Here is a 13,386-nt window from a genome sequence, read left to right on the forward strand (position 1 = left end):
CCTGACACAACACGTTCATCTTCTACTCAGATGCTCAATGTTCTTTCCTTGCCTAAGTCAGTGATTCTCAACCATAAATGCACATTAAAATTGTCTGAGAAGCATTTAAAAAATCATTTATTGGACCCCATCCCAGATTAAATGAATCATAACCTCTGGCATTAGGGCACAGCATTTTTACTTTGTAAAAGCTTTCCAGTGAATGCAATGTGTGACCAACTTTGAAAAACACTGGCACAGGTCTGACTGTAAATATGTGACCTTGCATCAGCCTCCACAATCTAATGCCAACCTACGTTCTCATGTCTACTGTTGCCCTTATCTTCTACCCAAATTCTTCTGTTCACCATCTACAAAGAGACACAATACTACCCCAACTTCCCTGCTTTGTCTTAAAGCAGTTTCCCTGCCTCTCTGCCTTTCCAAATTTGGGTCATGTTTAGAGTTTAATTCAAATCCTTCCTCTATCATCACATTCTCTCTCTCTCCCCTCCTCGGAGCTCACCATCTACAACACTATTTGGCATTTAACTACAAATTTCCAACTTCTTTGTCACCACTTAGTTTTCTCACTAAAAAATGAAATGTTTTAGAACTGTATACATATCTCCCAAGGAAACTCTAAACTTGTCGGAGGTAAAGTTTCTACCTTTTACTCTTTTGGTTACAAAAATCCACACTGTCTAGAGCGTCTCCTCCTGACCCCCACCATGCACTATGGAGCCTTTTACATAGGTGGTGCTTAGTAAATATCTGTGACTTTAATTGTGTGAAAATCACCCCTTTGTGTTAAACTGAATTTTTGTAGGCATCTTGCTCTGCCCTCAGTGAGGGCTTACCCACTACCCACTCCGTACCCCATCTTTTGTTTATCACACTGCTTCTGCTAGGAGATTTGGAATCAGAAACATCTGGGTTTTTACCCTGACTCTGCTTTATACTAGTCATGTAACCTGGGATAGTTCACCTCCTCTCTAGTCTGGGATTCTTTAATTCCTAAAACAGAGATGACAACAACTACCTTCTGTGGTGTTACAGCACTATTGTAGCATTAGCTAAGAAAATATCACTATGACTACTCTATTTTATCAAGAGATATTTTCTTATAATAATTTCCTAATGACTTCCTCTATGCCTTTTTTAATGATTATAAATATAGCATCCCTTAGACCAGATGTGAGTACACAAAGTTTTTCATTACCTGTCCCTTAATATACTCCATAGCTCCCCACCTAAGCAGGCCTCCAGAAGCATGTATACATACTTATTGTCCTTGAAAGTACGATATAATCTGTGAAGACAGATAAAAACATGATTATTATTAGAAATCTAGTTTAAAAACCTGTTTAAATTGCTTAGAACTGTCATCGTAACATTACGAACAATGATCCTCATCTCCATATAAATACCCCACAACTACACTGGGCTTCTTGCCAAATCCTCTTTGATTTCCCTACTGCCTTGCTTCTGCTCCTGTGGATCTCTTTACTTAGATTGGCCTTTCTCTAACCACAGACTGAACTTCTTAATCTCAGTTTCACTGTAAAAATTTTATCCATTCTTCAGGGCCAACCTTCAAGGCCATCTTTTTAACAAAACAGCTCATTATCCCACTTACCAAATATGTCCTCTCCTTTTTCCAAAAACTCAGAGACCCCTGCATATATCACCTTTAAGATTTGCCCTGCATAGTAGTAATTCATGTCAATGTCTTAACTCCCCTACTTGGTTAATTGACGTTAGATTCCCCTGGAAATAGACTCTGAGACTGAGATTTGCAAGCAGTCAGATTAGTGGGGAGTGCAACTGGAAACAACACCTGTGGGGGAGGAAGGAAGTAGAATTGGGCTATGTCTTAGTGTCGACAAAAGCCTCAGCTTCAAGGGGCTCTGCAGTTGTTGGATGCATGTCCCCGAAGAGAGAATATGATCTTAGGCAAGGTGGTTCTCTTCACCAAATAAAAACATAAACCAATGCCCAGAGAGGAACTGAGCTAGAGTCCTCAGCTGACAACCACACTCCTAGAAGCTGGGGGAATGGGAGCCTCAGTTCCAAAGCGGAACCTAGGCAGGGCATCATATTTCAACATTGTGTAAAAGCAGTTTTGGGGTCTTAATCCTCAAGAGACACCCTTTTCTCCCTAGCACCACACCGAGACCAAAGTAGACAGTACAGCAGCCATATCATATACAGATAGAAGCAGCAGTCAGGTAAAATGGTTCAAAGGGTGGGCTCTGAACCAAAATGCCAAGCCTTAAATCCAGATCAGACATTTATTAGCTATGCAACCTCTGTTTTCTCATTGATTCTCAATGAACATATATATTCATTTTACTCTATATGGATTACATATTATTATGTATATTATTGATACGTATTCATTGAAAAATATATATATATCCATTTTATTCTAATTGACCAGTGAGATAAATGTGTTGATTATCTATACATAGAGATATAGCTTAGAACAGCACCTGGTATATGTTAATTTCTCAATAAATGTTGTCATTAATATTTATTCTTCATTTTATTGCCTGACTACACGCCAGGCACTTTCGAAAGAGTTGAAAATAAGACAATGAATGCAATCTAATCCATGCCCTGAAGCTGCTCATCAGAGTTTGTTAATAAAATACTAATTTTAAAAGGGCATCCATTCTGGGAACATAATTAATATAAAAGTAATCGAATGACTTTCTATTGGAAGCACCGCCTGGGTTCCAACTTCTTTGTTGATCTTGGGGAAAAAAATGAGTCTGGAAAGATGGATAGGCAGGAAGAGTCTTTTAAAGCATTTGAACAAAAATCATAAATTTTAGTCATTACAGGGACACTTTACCCAGAAATCACTAAAACTACACTCTGGGGCATTATGACATACATGAAAGCATAAACTGGCTTACACCACTACCCCTGAATTCACAAGGATAGAGAGCTGTGGCCTATAATAATTAACATTTCTTCTGCAAACTCTTGTGAGAGCTACAGAAAGAATAACTATTGGGAGATGACTGTTTCGGTACCTAGGTACTACTAGTACCAGGGCACATTCCCCCTTGGCTTCCCACATGTGCCCAAATGCTGCCTCCTGCAGAAATTCAAGATCAGGATGCTATCTGAGGAGTTTTATACATATCCTTGCTTCCCTAGTCCCCAGTTTTGCATTAAGTCTGAATAAAATAACCAGTTCAAACTATTCCTCAATAATTTTATATTCATATATATACATACTCAAACACATGTATATACACACACACTTTCGTGATGTTTACTCAAGAATAAAAACAACTGGAAAACATCTGACCCCAGATTTCAAACTTCTAACATTTTTAGTACTGTTGCTGTGACTTGGATGGAGAATCCAGAGTGGGGCCTCCTCCTCCTCTTCTTTCTGTCCTCTTGCATGGAAAGTTTAAAAGAAGAGCCAAGTACTACTCAACCATACAAAAAAAAATGAGATTCTGTCATTTGCAACAACATGGATGGCCCTGGAGGTAGTTATGTTAAGTGAAATAACCCAGACATAAAAAGACAAGCATCACATGTTCTCACTTATTTGTGGGATCTAAAAATCAAAGCAATTGAATTCATGGAGATAGAGAATAGAGCGGTGGTTACCAGAGCCTGGAAAATGTAGTGGGGAGACATGCAGGAAGGGGAGATGGTTAATGGGGACAAAATAAAATAGAAAAAAAGAATAAGATCTAGCAACTGATAGCACAACAGGGAGATCACAGTCAATAACAGTTTAATTGGACATTGTAAAATAACTAAAATAGTATAAGCGGATTGTTTGTAACACAAAGGATAAATGCTCAAGGGGATAGATACCCAATTTTCCATGCTGTAATTACTATGCATTGCATGCCTGTATCAAAACATTTCATGCGTCCCATAAATATATATGCCTATTATGTACCCACAAAAATTAAAAATAAAAATAAAAATAAAAATAATTTCAATAAATAAATAAAGAGCCTGAAAATCCTAAGTCCTTGGAAGCCAAGTGCTCACTTACTTCACAATGAATGGAGAGCACAGCTCCTCTAAGATCCTCTTCTCTGAGTAGACATGCTCCTGCTGCTTGGTGTCAACTATGTGCTTCTTCCTTATACACTTCATAGCAAAAGCGACATTCTCATTTTTTACTTTAACCTATGTAAAAAATGGAAAGATACCTCAAAATTAACTTATATCTATATAAAATATGCTAATTGATGAGAGTTAAAACTGTTTCATGTTTAATTAGTATGGAAGCCGTTAACCACTTATCCCTTTGAGAACTTTCATTCAAGTGTACACACTTCCCTTTCATCATAATTTCTAGAATAGTTCATCTGTCTAGGATGTGGCCCTAAAATTTTTGTATTAAAGTAAAATAAAATTCTGTTAGACTTAATATTTAGATAGCCATTCTATTTTTAATTGCGTGACATAAAAACTTTGACCAGAATTGCCATTTTTTTCTTATTATTCCCTTTGCTTTCAAAGCAAGACATATTATTATTATTATTATTATTATTATTATTATTATTATTTTAAGACAGGGTCTTACTCTGTTGCCCAGAGTGCAGTGGTGCAATCAGGGCTCATTGCAGCCTTGACCTCCTGAGATCAATCTATCCTCCCATCTCAGCCTCCTGAGTAGCTGGGACTACAAGTGTAAACCACCACACCCAGCTAATTTTTGTATTTTTTTATAAAGGTGGGGCCTCACTATGTTGCTCAGGCTAGTCTCAAACTCCTGAGCCCAAGCAATCCTTCCACCTTGGCTTCCCAAAGTGCTGGGATTAAAAGCATGAGCCACTGCACCCAGCCTAAAGCAAGATATATGAAATCAAGCTCTATATCTGTACCATCCAATATGATAACTGCAAATCACATGTGGTTATTTAAATTTAAATCAAATAAAATTAAAAATTCAGTTCCTGAGTTATACTAGCCACATCTCAAAAGCTCAACAGTCACATCTAATTAGTGGCTACCCTATTGAATAGCACAGATATGGGACTTCCCTCAGCACAGTTCTATTAAACAGTACTACTCTAGATGCACAAACAAGTATTTTCTTAAAAGGAAATAAATATTTTAAAATAACTTTTTGATAGATTTAAAACTCCATAAGCAGGCTACGCTAGACAATTAACTAGATTGTGCAGAAACGGCTGCACTCCATATTTTGCTCATGTTTGCCGTTAGTGCTGCCCATGACTTTCAAATCAATGGTGAATTTACTGCTTCAATTATTATTGGAAAACAGATCTCAGTTTTGTTAATGGAATCCTTTTGCCACAAACTTTGATGAAAAATACCACTGCAGACAGGTATTATCTTTGTCTCTCCATAAGGCAAAAGAGACATTACACACATTATGTATCCTAAAGAACCATTTGTCCCCACCCCCATCAGAGATGAAGTAAGCACTGGGTGTGAAGTGTACTGTCCAGACTTTCCTGACAACATTTCAAATCTGCTCATGCCCAAGGCCAGCCAGCAGACCAGCGAGTCAGCAGAGTTCCCAGAAGATAAGTTATGGTGAATCCTTAAAAATCTGATGGGCAAAGAAGGACTTGGTAATTGCCAAGGCCTCAGAGCCATCTGTACCCAGTAAGGCCACAGATCTCTATTCCACAGTTTCCTTAGAAAACTTGTTCTGACAGTACCACTTTTGCTACTCCTTGGAAGCTGATAGCTCAGGGAGGGGGTGATGTGGAAGGCACAACTGAAATCAGGCTGTAAGTTCCAAGATATCCTGATCAACACTACAGAAGGCTGCTCTTCAAATATTCCCTTGCATTCATCTTCTTGTCTTTTCTCACAATATGAAATTTTGAGCAACCCAAAAATAAGATAATGAAAGTGAAATACAGACATGGTACTGGAGTTGTTTAAAGAATGTAACTATAACATTGAATATTTCATTTCTATGGCATTTTCACTTGACACATTCTTCTTTTTTTTAGTGTATAGAGACTAAAAGTGTCATGAATGTATATAGACACACATTTGCTGTTAGAAAATACATTATTTTATGTTTCCTTTTGGAAGCGCTTACTTGGTACATTGATAATTATTGAGAAGAAAATTCACAAAAGATGTGATGTAAGCTTGAACTAGCAGTTGATTATTACAAGTTACTTACTAGCACAGACCTGCTACTATACAATTTACAGAGTGAAAAGTTTACTTTCTCAATTTTGGTTCAAAGCAACATTTAAGATAGCAGTAACAATTCATATATTCCTCCAAGATATGCTGGAATATAAAACAAAAAAAAAGTCAAAAGGCTTCTCTCAGATGCTTGAAACGTAAACCCCTTACAAGCTCAACTCTTCCGAACCCACCAACGCCCAGTGTTGCAATAATCTCAAGGTTCTGGAATGGGGATGATGAGGAAAATCTGGCCACCTTCTCCTTCAGCTGAATCATTTCCAGAGAGAGTGCTTTGGACAGCTTCCAGTTAGACATGGACCGCCTGTACAAGAGAAGTGAAACTTTACACACACACACACCCATAATCAAAAGGTGTCATGCCATACATAAATTTCACTCCTACGACAGTCTGATTTCTGCTGTAACTATGATTTATAGTTGCCACAAAGGCTATCTCAACTTCTATGGATCAGATTCAGTCCCATGCAGGGAGAAAACAATAGAACATATAAACATAAAACTCACACATACATACACATACACATACACATACACATACACATACACATACACATACACATACACCAGGGAACAGACAAATGCCAAATTGAATCAATGAGAGGTAAAATGGGTATAGTTTGTGGTATTTAAAATGTACCTCTTAAGTTTCTTCTCAGTGTGGAAATTTTTTTAAATTAAATATATATATACCTCAAAAAAGCTGTTAAAAAACCACCATGAAAAGCAGTCAATGAAAAGGAATAAAGCAAGGCGGCCACTTCCTTTGCTGCATGTACAGGAGAATGCCACACTGACAATCTTTCCCACATTTTGCTAGTTTTATCAGATCTTGAAGCTTTGCATGGCTGAACCAAAATAACTGCTTTGTGAAATATGAAAAGTACATTTCTTACTTTATGTCTAAGTATTGTTGTTTGGAAATACCCATTTTTTTCTCTTTCAATAAGGTTTACTGCTCCGGGTTACATATTCATAAATTATTACCACAAAAGGCCTTCAGCATAAAAATTGCAAAAACATATATGAACTACTAATTGAATCTTCTAATTGAATTCAAATTTAAGTTTTCTAAGAATTTTGACTATATGGCTTTGATAGCATTATCTAGTGAACATATGCTTAAGCATTCACTCTAAAAAAATGTTTCAGCAAATAATTTTCAAATAATTTTCATTTAACAAAGTAGAGTTTTCTAGTACATAAAAAAAATGAATCACTATCACTACATTTAGAGACCTACCCAACCCCCTCCTCCACATATCCCTGGGCAATAGTTTCTTTACATTTTGAAAAAATTCTAACTATAACCCTGCTCTTTACCTCTAATCAAATATTAATGTCTTTTTGAGCTAAGTCACCAGGCAACATAAAATATCCCTTTTGTAAGTCCCTGGATTAGAACATTTCTCCCTAACGTTCCTACTCATTACCCAAAATAAAGGAGCAGACTATTTATAATAGACTTAGATAATATCCACTCTAGTGGAAGTGGTGGTATCTTTGTGGAAGAACAATTAAAAAGAACTCTCCAGAATTTTCTAGTGAAGGCACATTAAAAGTTACCACACAGCAAGTCACACCCTCTGTCCCCTTCTTTCTTGGCTGCCAGAAGTCAGTTCCAGCTCAGGAAAACATTCCTCCACTTACTTTGCATGTCTTTTTTCATCATCACGGTTCAGGTTTGCCACATATCCTTCAAGGTATTTTTGCAGCTCTTCAAATGTACCAACAGTTTGGTTGAATGTTCTAAATAGATAGAATAAAATAAAATGCTCCGTGCTGATAGTTACCAAGGCAACTTGACATTCTTTTAAGCTCATAAAACACTAGCTGGTTACTTATGACTTTATAAATCATTTTTAAATAATTTATGAGATATTAAAGTGGATGTAATATGTAGAATGGTTATTAAAAGCCATATAAATTGATCCTTTGAGTTTATAAAAGCAAAGCGGCTATTAATGAGAACAGAAAACATTTTTTATAGTTTTCTGCCTTGTATTTAAGGTTTAACAACAATTTTTTTAAGAAGATAGTGGGAAGGGAACAGCCTTACATGATGTGTTTACCGAATCAACAGGTTACAGGGGTTGCAGATTCTTTTAACTTTGCTTAATTAAGTTAAGCTATATATCTTTTAAATCGAGAATAAAATTTATCTCTTGTCTCAAGATAACTCTCTCCATTTCACATTCCTTCATAATTAAATCTAAATCATTTTACCTTACTTTAGTAGTTCTCTGAGGATTAGCCAACATCTCATTACCTTTCTCACCCTTCCTGGATCACAGGTTCCTCATGGGCCTGATCTAATCTCTCTGTCTCCAGTCCATGATCATTGGGAATTCTAACACAGTCCTATGCCCTTGAGAAAAAATAATCCCTTTCCCCACCAGTGAAAGGCCAACTTTCTTGATTACTTCCAATGCTTCCCTGCTTCTATCTCCAACAATCTATCTTGACTTGTAATTATTAGGGTACTTCTTTTCCCTACTACAAAATAGTATCCTTCTTAAAAGTAAAGACCATGCTTTAATCATCTTTGTAACATTTTAAGTACCTGGTACACAGTAGAATGAAAAGAGTGAGTTTACCTCAAAATACCTAAAACTAATAAGCCAGAGCCACCTCAGTATTGTGCTGTCTCAACTTACTGCCTCTACCCATTTACTTGACAACCAATCTATATTTACTTTATTAAGCACATATTACATACTGTGCAGAGTATTTTTCCTTTTCCCCTCCAGATCTATTCTCTACTCTTTTCTAGCCTGTTCTATGGGCTGACCTTTGTCGACTGAAGAGTAGTGAGACATAAAACAGGATGGTTATGAATTTTCTAATTTCCAATAGTTGAAATTTTCTGTTAAAAAGGAAACACTCTTACTTTGTTTTACTTTTATTTATTCTATACTTCAGCATTATTTTGCTGGCTATTAAACTAACTGCAGTATTGCTGTAAACAAATTTTATTTTTTAAATAGAGGTGAGACAGGTGCTATAGGTCTCTAGAAATTCTCCACTAACTAATCCTAAAGTCAAGTTTAAACAGCTACAACATTGTTGCTGTGATATTCATATAGCTTACATTAATTCAGATGCTATAGTCTGAGCAATAACTAATGAGCTTTTTTTGAAATTTGTACCAATGGTCAATTATAGAGATGTGACAAATAGCATTTCCCATTTGTTTAGAGCTCTTGCCATACAGCAGGGTTATTTCATATTTTATCACTTTTAAAAATAGGAAATATAACTCAAACTTTAACTCTCCTTCTTGTAAGCATTTGTTAAAATCATGAATTAAGAAAGAAGAAATAAAAAGCCATTGGCTTTCAGGCACTATATTTCATTGCAAGGATGGTGCCCTGTATTCAGCCACCATCTGGTGAGCACTTCCCATATGCCAAGGACTATGTCAAAGGCTGGCACTGCAACCGCAGTGAACAAGTTACATGTTTCTGTATTCATGAAGCTTACAGAAGCGTGGGGAGACAGATGTTAAATAAAGCAATCAAAGTGTTATAATATGACAAGCGTATAAAGGCTGCTATGAGCGCATTATCGTGGGATCTTATTCTAGTTTATAAGTCATAGCTAGGATGATCATATAATTTATCATCCAAGCTGGAATATATTTCAGAGTGACATGATGTGTCAATATTAAATATGCTGGTGTAATCTGAACTGTCTCAGTAAATCCAAGATGTAAGTAAACCTAGTTATAGTTGATAATCAGTTTGTCTCACCCACAGAAAAAATTCACATAATTTTTATGTCTCATTGTGCCTAATGCAATATTTTGTATTTTGCAGACTCTAAATTACACATATGTGAACTAAACATTTTAAAATTATAAACTAGCAAGTAACTTTTAAGCCATGTAAAATTATTATATCCTCTTTATGGATTATGAATACATGAGATATTTTATAAATACGTGGTGTATGTGACTACAATGAAGAAAAAGGAAATGAGTTCCTCCTTTCTATCCTATTTTTAGTCCTAGCATTTTGCATCCATTTATAATATTTTACCACACAGCTAATGCCACTCAGTGCTTGCACATATTTTAAGGAACATGTATACAAGACAATGCATTATTGATACAACACTGTACCAATATATTTTCCATTTGAGAGTTGGCATCCAAAGATTACCTTTATCTGAACACAATTGGCACTTTTCTAGTCCTACGCTTTTGCTTGAGGGTTTTATTTCACCTAGGGGGACCTTGACATTTCCTCTTTGCCTAGAAAAGTCCTATTAATACTTTAAATCCCTTTTCCACACCGAAAAATTAAAATAAAACCTTAACCACTTTACTGCATACTGATTGCTCTTCTTTTTGAACACATGCTTGGGAGCCAACTGGCATGGTGGAAAGCATGGGGAAATGAGTTAGGAAGCCCAGACAGGGACGGCTCCAACACAGGGAGCACTGTTGGGGAAATTATTTAACCTACCTGGGACTCATTTTGTATCTGTAGAGGAGAGAATTAAAACAACTCTAAGTGATATTAAGAATTATTATTAACATTTCAGGCATGTTAGCATTATTGTGGTCATGCATTACATATAATACTTAGCTTTTAGAAATGCAACTAAAATGTATAGATAAAATAATTTTATGTTGGGAATTTGCTTAAAAATAGTGTGGAGATAGCAGAAAGTGGTAAAGGGGTATAGATAAGGCATCAATTGATCATTGTTTAACTTGCATTATGGGTTCATGATACCATTCTGTCTATTTTTTGGTCTGTTTAAATTTCTCCATAATAAAAATATATTTTTAAATGCTCTAAAATTTTTTTCCAGCTCTATATCTCTAGAATCTATGTTCAATGAATGTTGTATTTATTTAGCAGTCAACTATATACTACCTTGTGATATCTGTTGTCATTTTATAATTTTTGTTAATATTTCCTATGAGTATGCTCTATTTCTTTGACTACACTATGACTTTTCTGACAGCGGCCTGCCTTTGGTATCACTGAATTTCCTTCATTTTGTCAAGTAGATAACCAATAAATATTGAATTGATTAATGAGAAACCCAAGGGGGCAGATTCAAACATGATTTAAAATGAGTGATGGATATAAAATGAGACTTATTTTGAAGAATAACCTAAGACAGTTAGAGATTAATATTGACACACATCACTTATAAATTACCACAAACGTTCAATTAAAGTGACTCTGGAAAAATATGTAACTAATAAATATTTTATGCTTTGAGAGAGGTTTTGTTCAAAACATTTTTGACTACTAAAGGCATTTTAGAAATAAATTTTATAATTGTTCACTATATTGTATAGAAGAAATCCATAAGTGAACTAATAAACTTACTTCCCTAGAAGATGCAGAATTTAAATCAGTCTATTGCTGATATTTATGTACAAACTCTGCACACAAAATATTTAGCCTGCCAGCATCTGCCCCTGCCACAGACCAATTCAGATCAGAAGGCCCTGTTCCTTCCCATGAATTTTAATAGAATGTACTTGCAGCTGAGATCGGCCAGTATTTCCAAGTGGTGATGAATGAGAAAACAGATCGGCCTTGGAGTAACAGAAGGCCAAGTCTTCAAAGGTGGCAGTGGCCTGCCTCCTCCAACATCAGTATACTCACTCTCGATCTATAACCAGGCATGCAACATCATTTTCTTCAGCAATAATGTTAGCTGACCTGACATCATCACTGCAAACAAAAATAGGAAATTCAATTTTCACTATAATTAGAAATTAAACATCCACTTTTATTAGGGAATGTACTAACTTTGTATGAAAACACAACCATCACTTAAACCTCCCCAAAACTGCTTTTATACATCATAATTTATATCTCCCAAAAAAGATTTGAAATACGCCCCAACAGAGGTTATGTACATAAGGAATTCAGAGGAGAAGAAGATAATTGCACTGGGAACAGAGAAGAATAAGTGACAACAAATGTTTATGGAATCTCATTCCGAGCTTTGTGAAAGTCCAACTAAAATAGCTCTCCTCTGACCAAAGGAGAAGTATTCATTAACAAGAAGGCAAAACTGAAATTAACTGATCAGAGAAATGTATTGGAAAAACAGTCAAGTAATTAGCATAAGATAAACCAATCATTAATAAAATAAAAAAGTAATTTCAGTGCCATATCACCCAATTAATTAAATACTAAAATACTTTCATTTCAAAGTGTAAAGTGTATATTTTTCATCAGAGCATGTCTTAAAATTGGTAAAATATAGTGTAATTAGCAGCATTTTCTTTTTCTTAGGAGTATATAATAGAGCAGTGCATCTTATAACTGATATCTTGCAATTGTATATGATCTAATGGTTGCAAATTTAATTACCTAATGAATGCCAATGGGTATCAGGTAAAGTACTTCTTTAGAGACCTTTACTTATATTAGCTTCCTCCCTCTATTAGTTATAAACTAAAAGACACACACACAAATGGTACATCCACAAGGCACCCCACGCTCTGAGATTCATTTAAGGTGACTTGGGAGTACCAAGCATACCCTGGAGTACACTTTGGGACTCTCCTAGACAACTTCATCAAAAATGTTATCACACAAAGTATATTTCCTTTACCTTCTCTTAGTAATGGGACAGGAAAAACACTGGCAGCCCATCTCTACTATTTCAAAGAAGACCCCTATCTACCTAGCTCACATTCTGAGACCTTCTGACATAACTCGCTGTCCCTCCCAAGTTTACAGGGTCCTTGTTAGAAGATATGAGTGAAAGCACTTCAGTTTCATGGACCTTTGAGACAGGAGCAGGTAGTTTGTACTTGTATATGTAAAGGTAGAGACAGAGATAGAGATGGTGGATGTAGAGCCAGACAGATCTAGAAATAGATATAAACATAGACACAGACACAGACATGATCTTGACTGTGGGCCAACCATTTGATTTGTGAGCTTAGAGAAAGGAAAGGCATATGGTATTCCTTTTGCATGTCAGTATCATGATTCTGACTGAGAATATTCTCTGCAAACATTTTACAAGTATTAGATGTATGTAAATACACTTATATTTCTTTCATAGTAACTGTGTAAGTTCCATAGATTTATTTTCGCACATCAAAGAAAGAACTCCAGGGACTATTTAATGTCAAGTCATGGAAATATACAGAATATAAGGAATACTGAATCATGGTCAGTGGCCCTAAAACGTGATAGCATTAAAAGGCACAAAAGTATAAAAATA

General features: G+C 35.7%; 1 protein-coding gene across 8 annotated transcripts in view; it reads right to left on the reverse strand.

Annotated features, from left to right (window-relative positions):
- The window catches only part of LOC105463319 (protein kinase cGMP-dependent 2), a 155,777-nt gene that overhangs the window by 46,867 nt on the left and 95,524 nt on the right, over window positions 1–13,386 (reverse strand). For 5 of the 8 annotated variants that reach the window (XM_011710351.3, XM_011710349.3, XM_071093566.1 and 2 more), the window contains 5 exons: window positions 11,805–11,873; window positions 7,822–7,920; window positions 6,322–6,475; window positions 4,019–4,155; window positions 1,202–1,291 (listed from right to left, as the gene is read on the reverse strand). In XM_011710351.3, the coding sequence (XP_011708653.1) occupies window positions 1,202–1,291; window positions 4,019–4,155; window positions 6,322–6,475; window positions 7,822–7,920; window positions 11,805–11,873 (549 nt within the window). Of the gene's footprint in view, window positions 1–1,201; window positions 1,292–4,018; window positions 4,156–6,321; window positions 6,476–7,821; window positions 7,921–11,804; window positions 11,874–13,386 lie in introns of those variants that run through there. The other 3 variants (XM_011710353.3, XM_071093567.1, XM_011710354.3) reach the window with 2 other exon arrangements.

This window comes from Macaca nemestrina, chromosome 3 (assembly GCF_043159975.1).
Source record: "Macaca nemestrina isolate mMacNem1 chromosome 3, mMacNem.hap1, whole genome shotgun sequence".
NCBI lineage: Eukaryota > Metazoa > Chordata > Mammalia > Primates > Cercopithecidae > Macaca > Macaca nemestrina.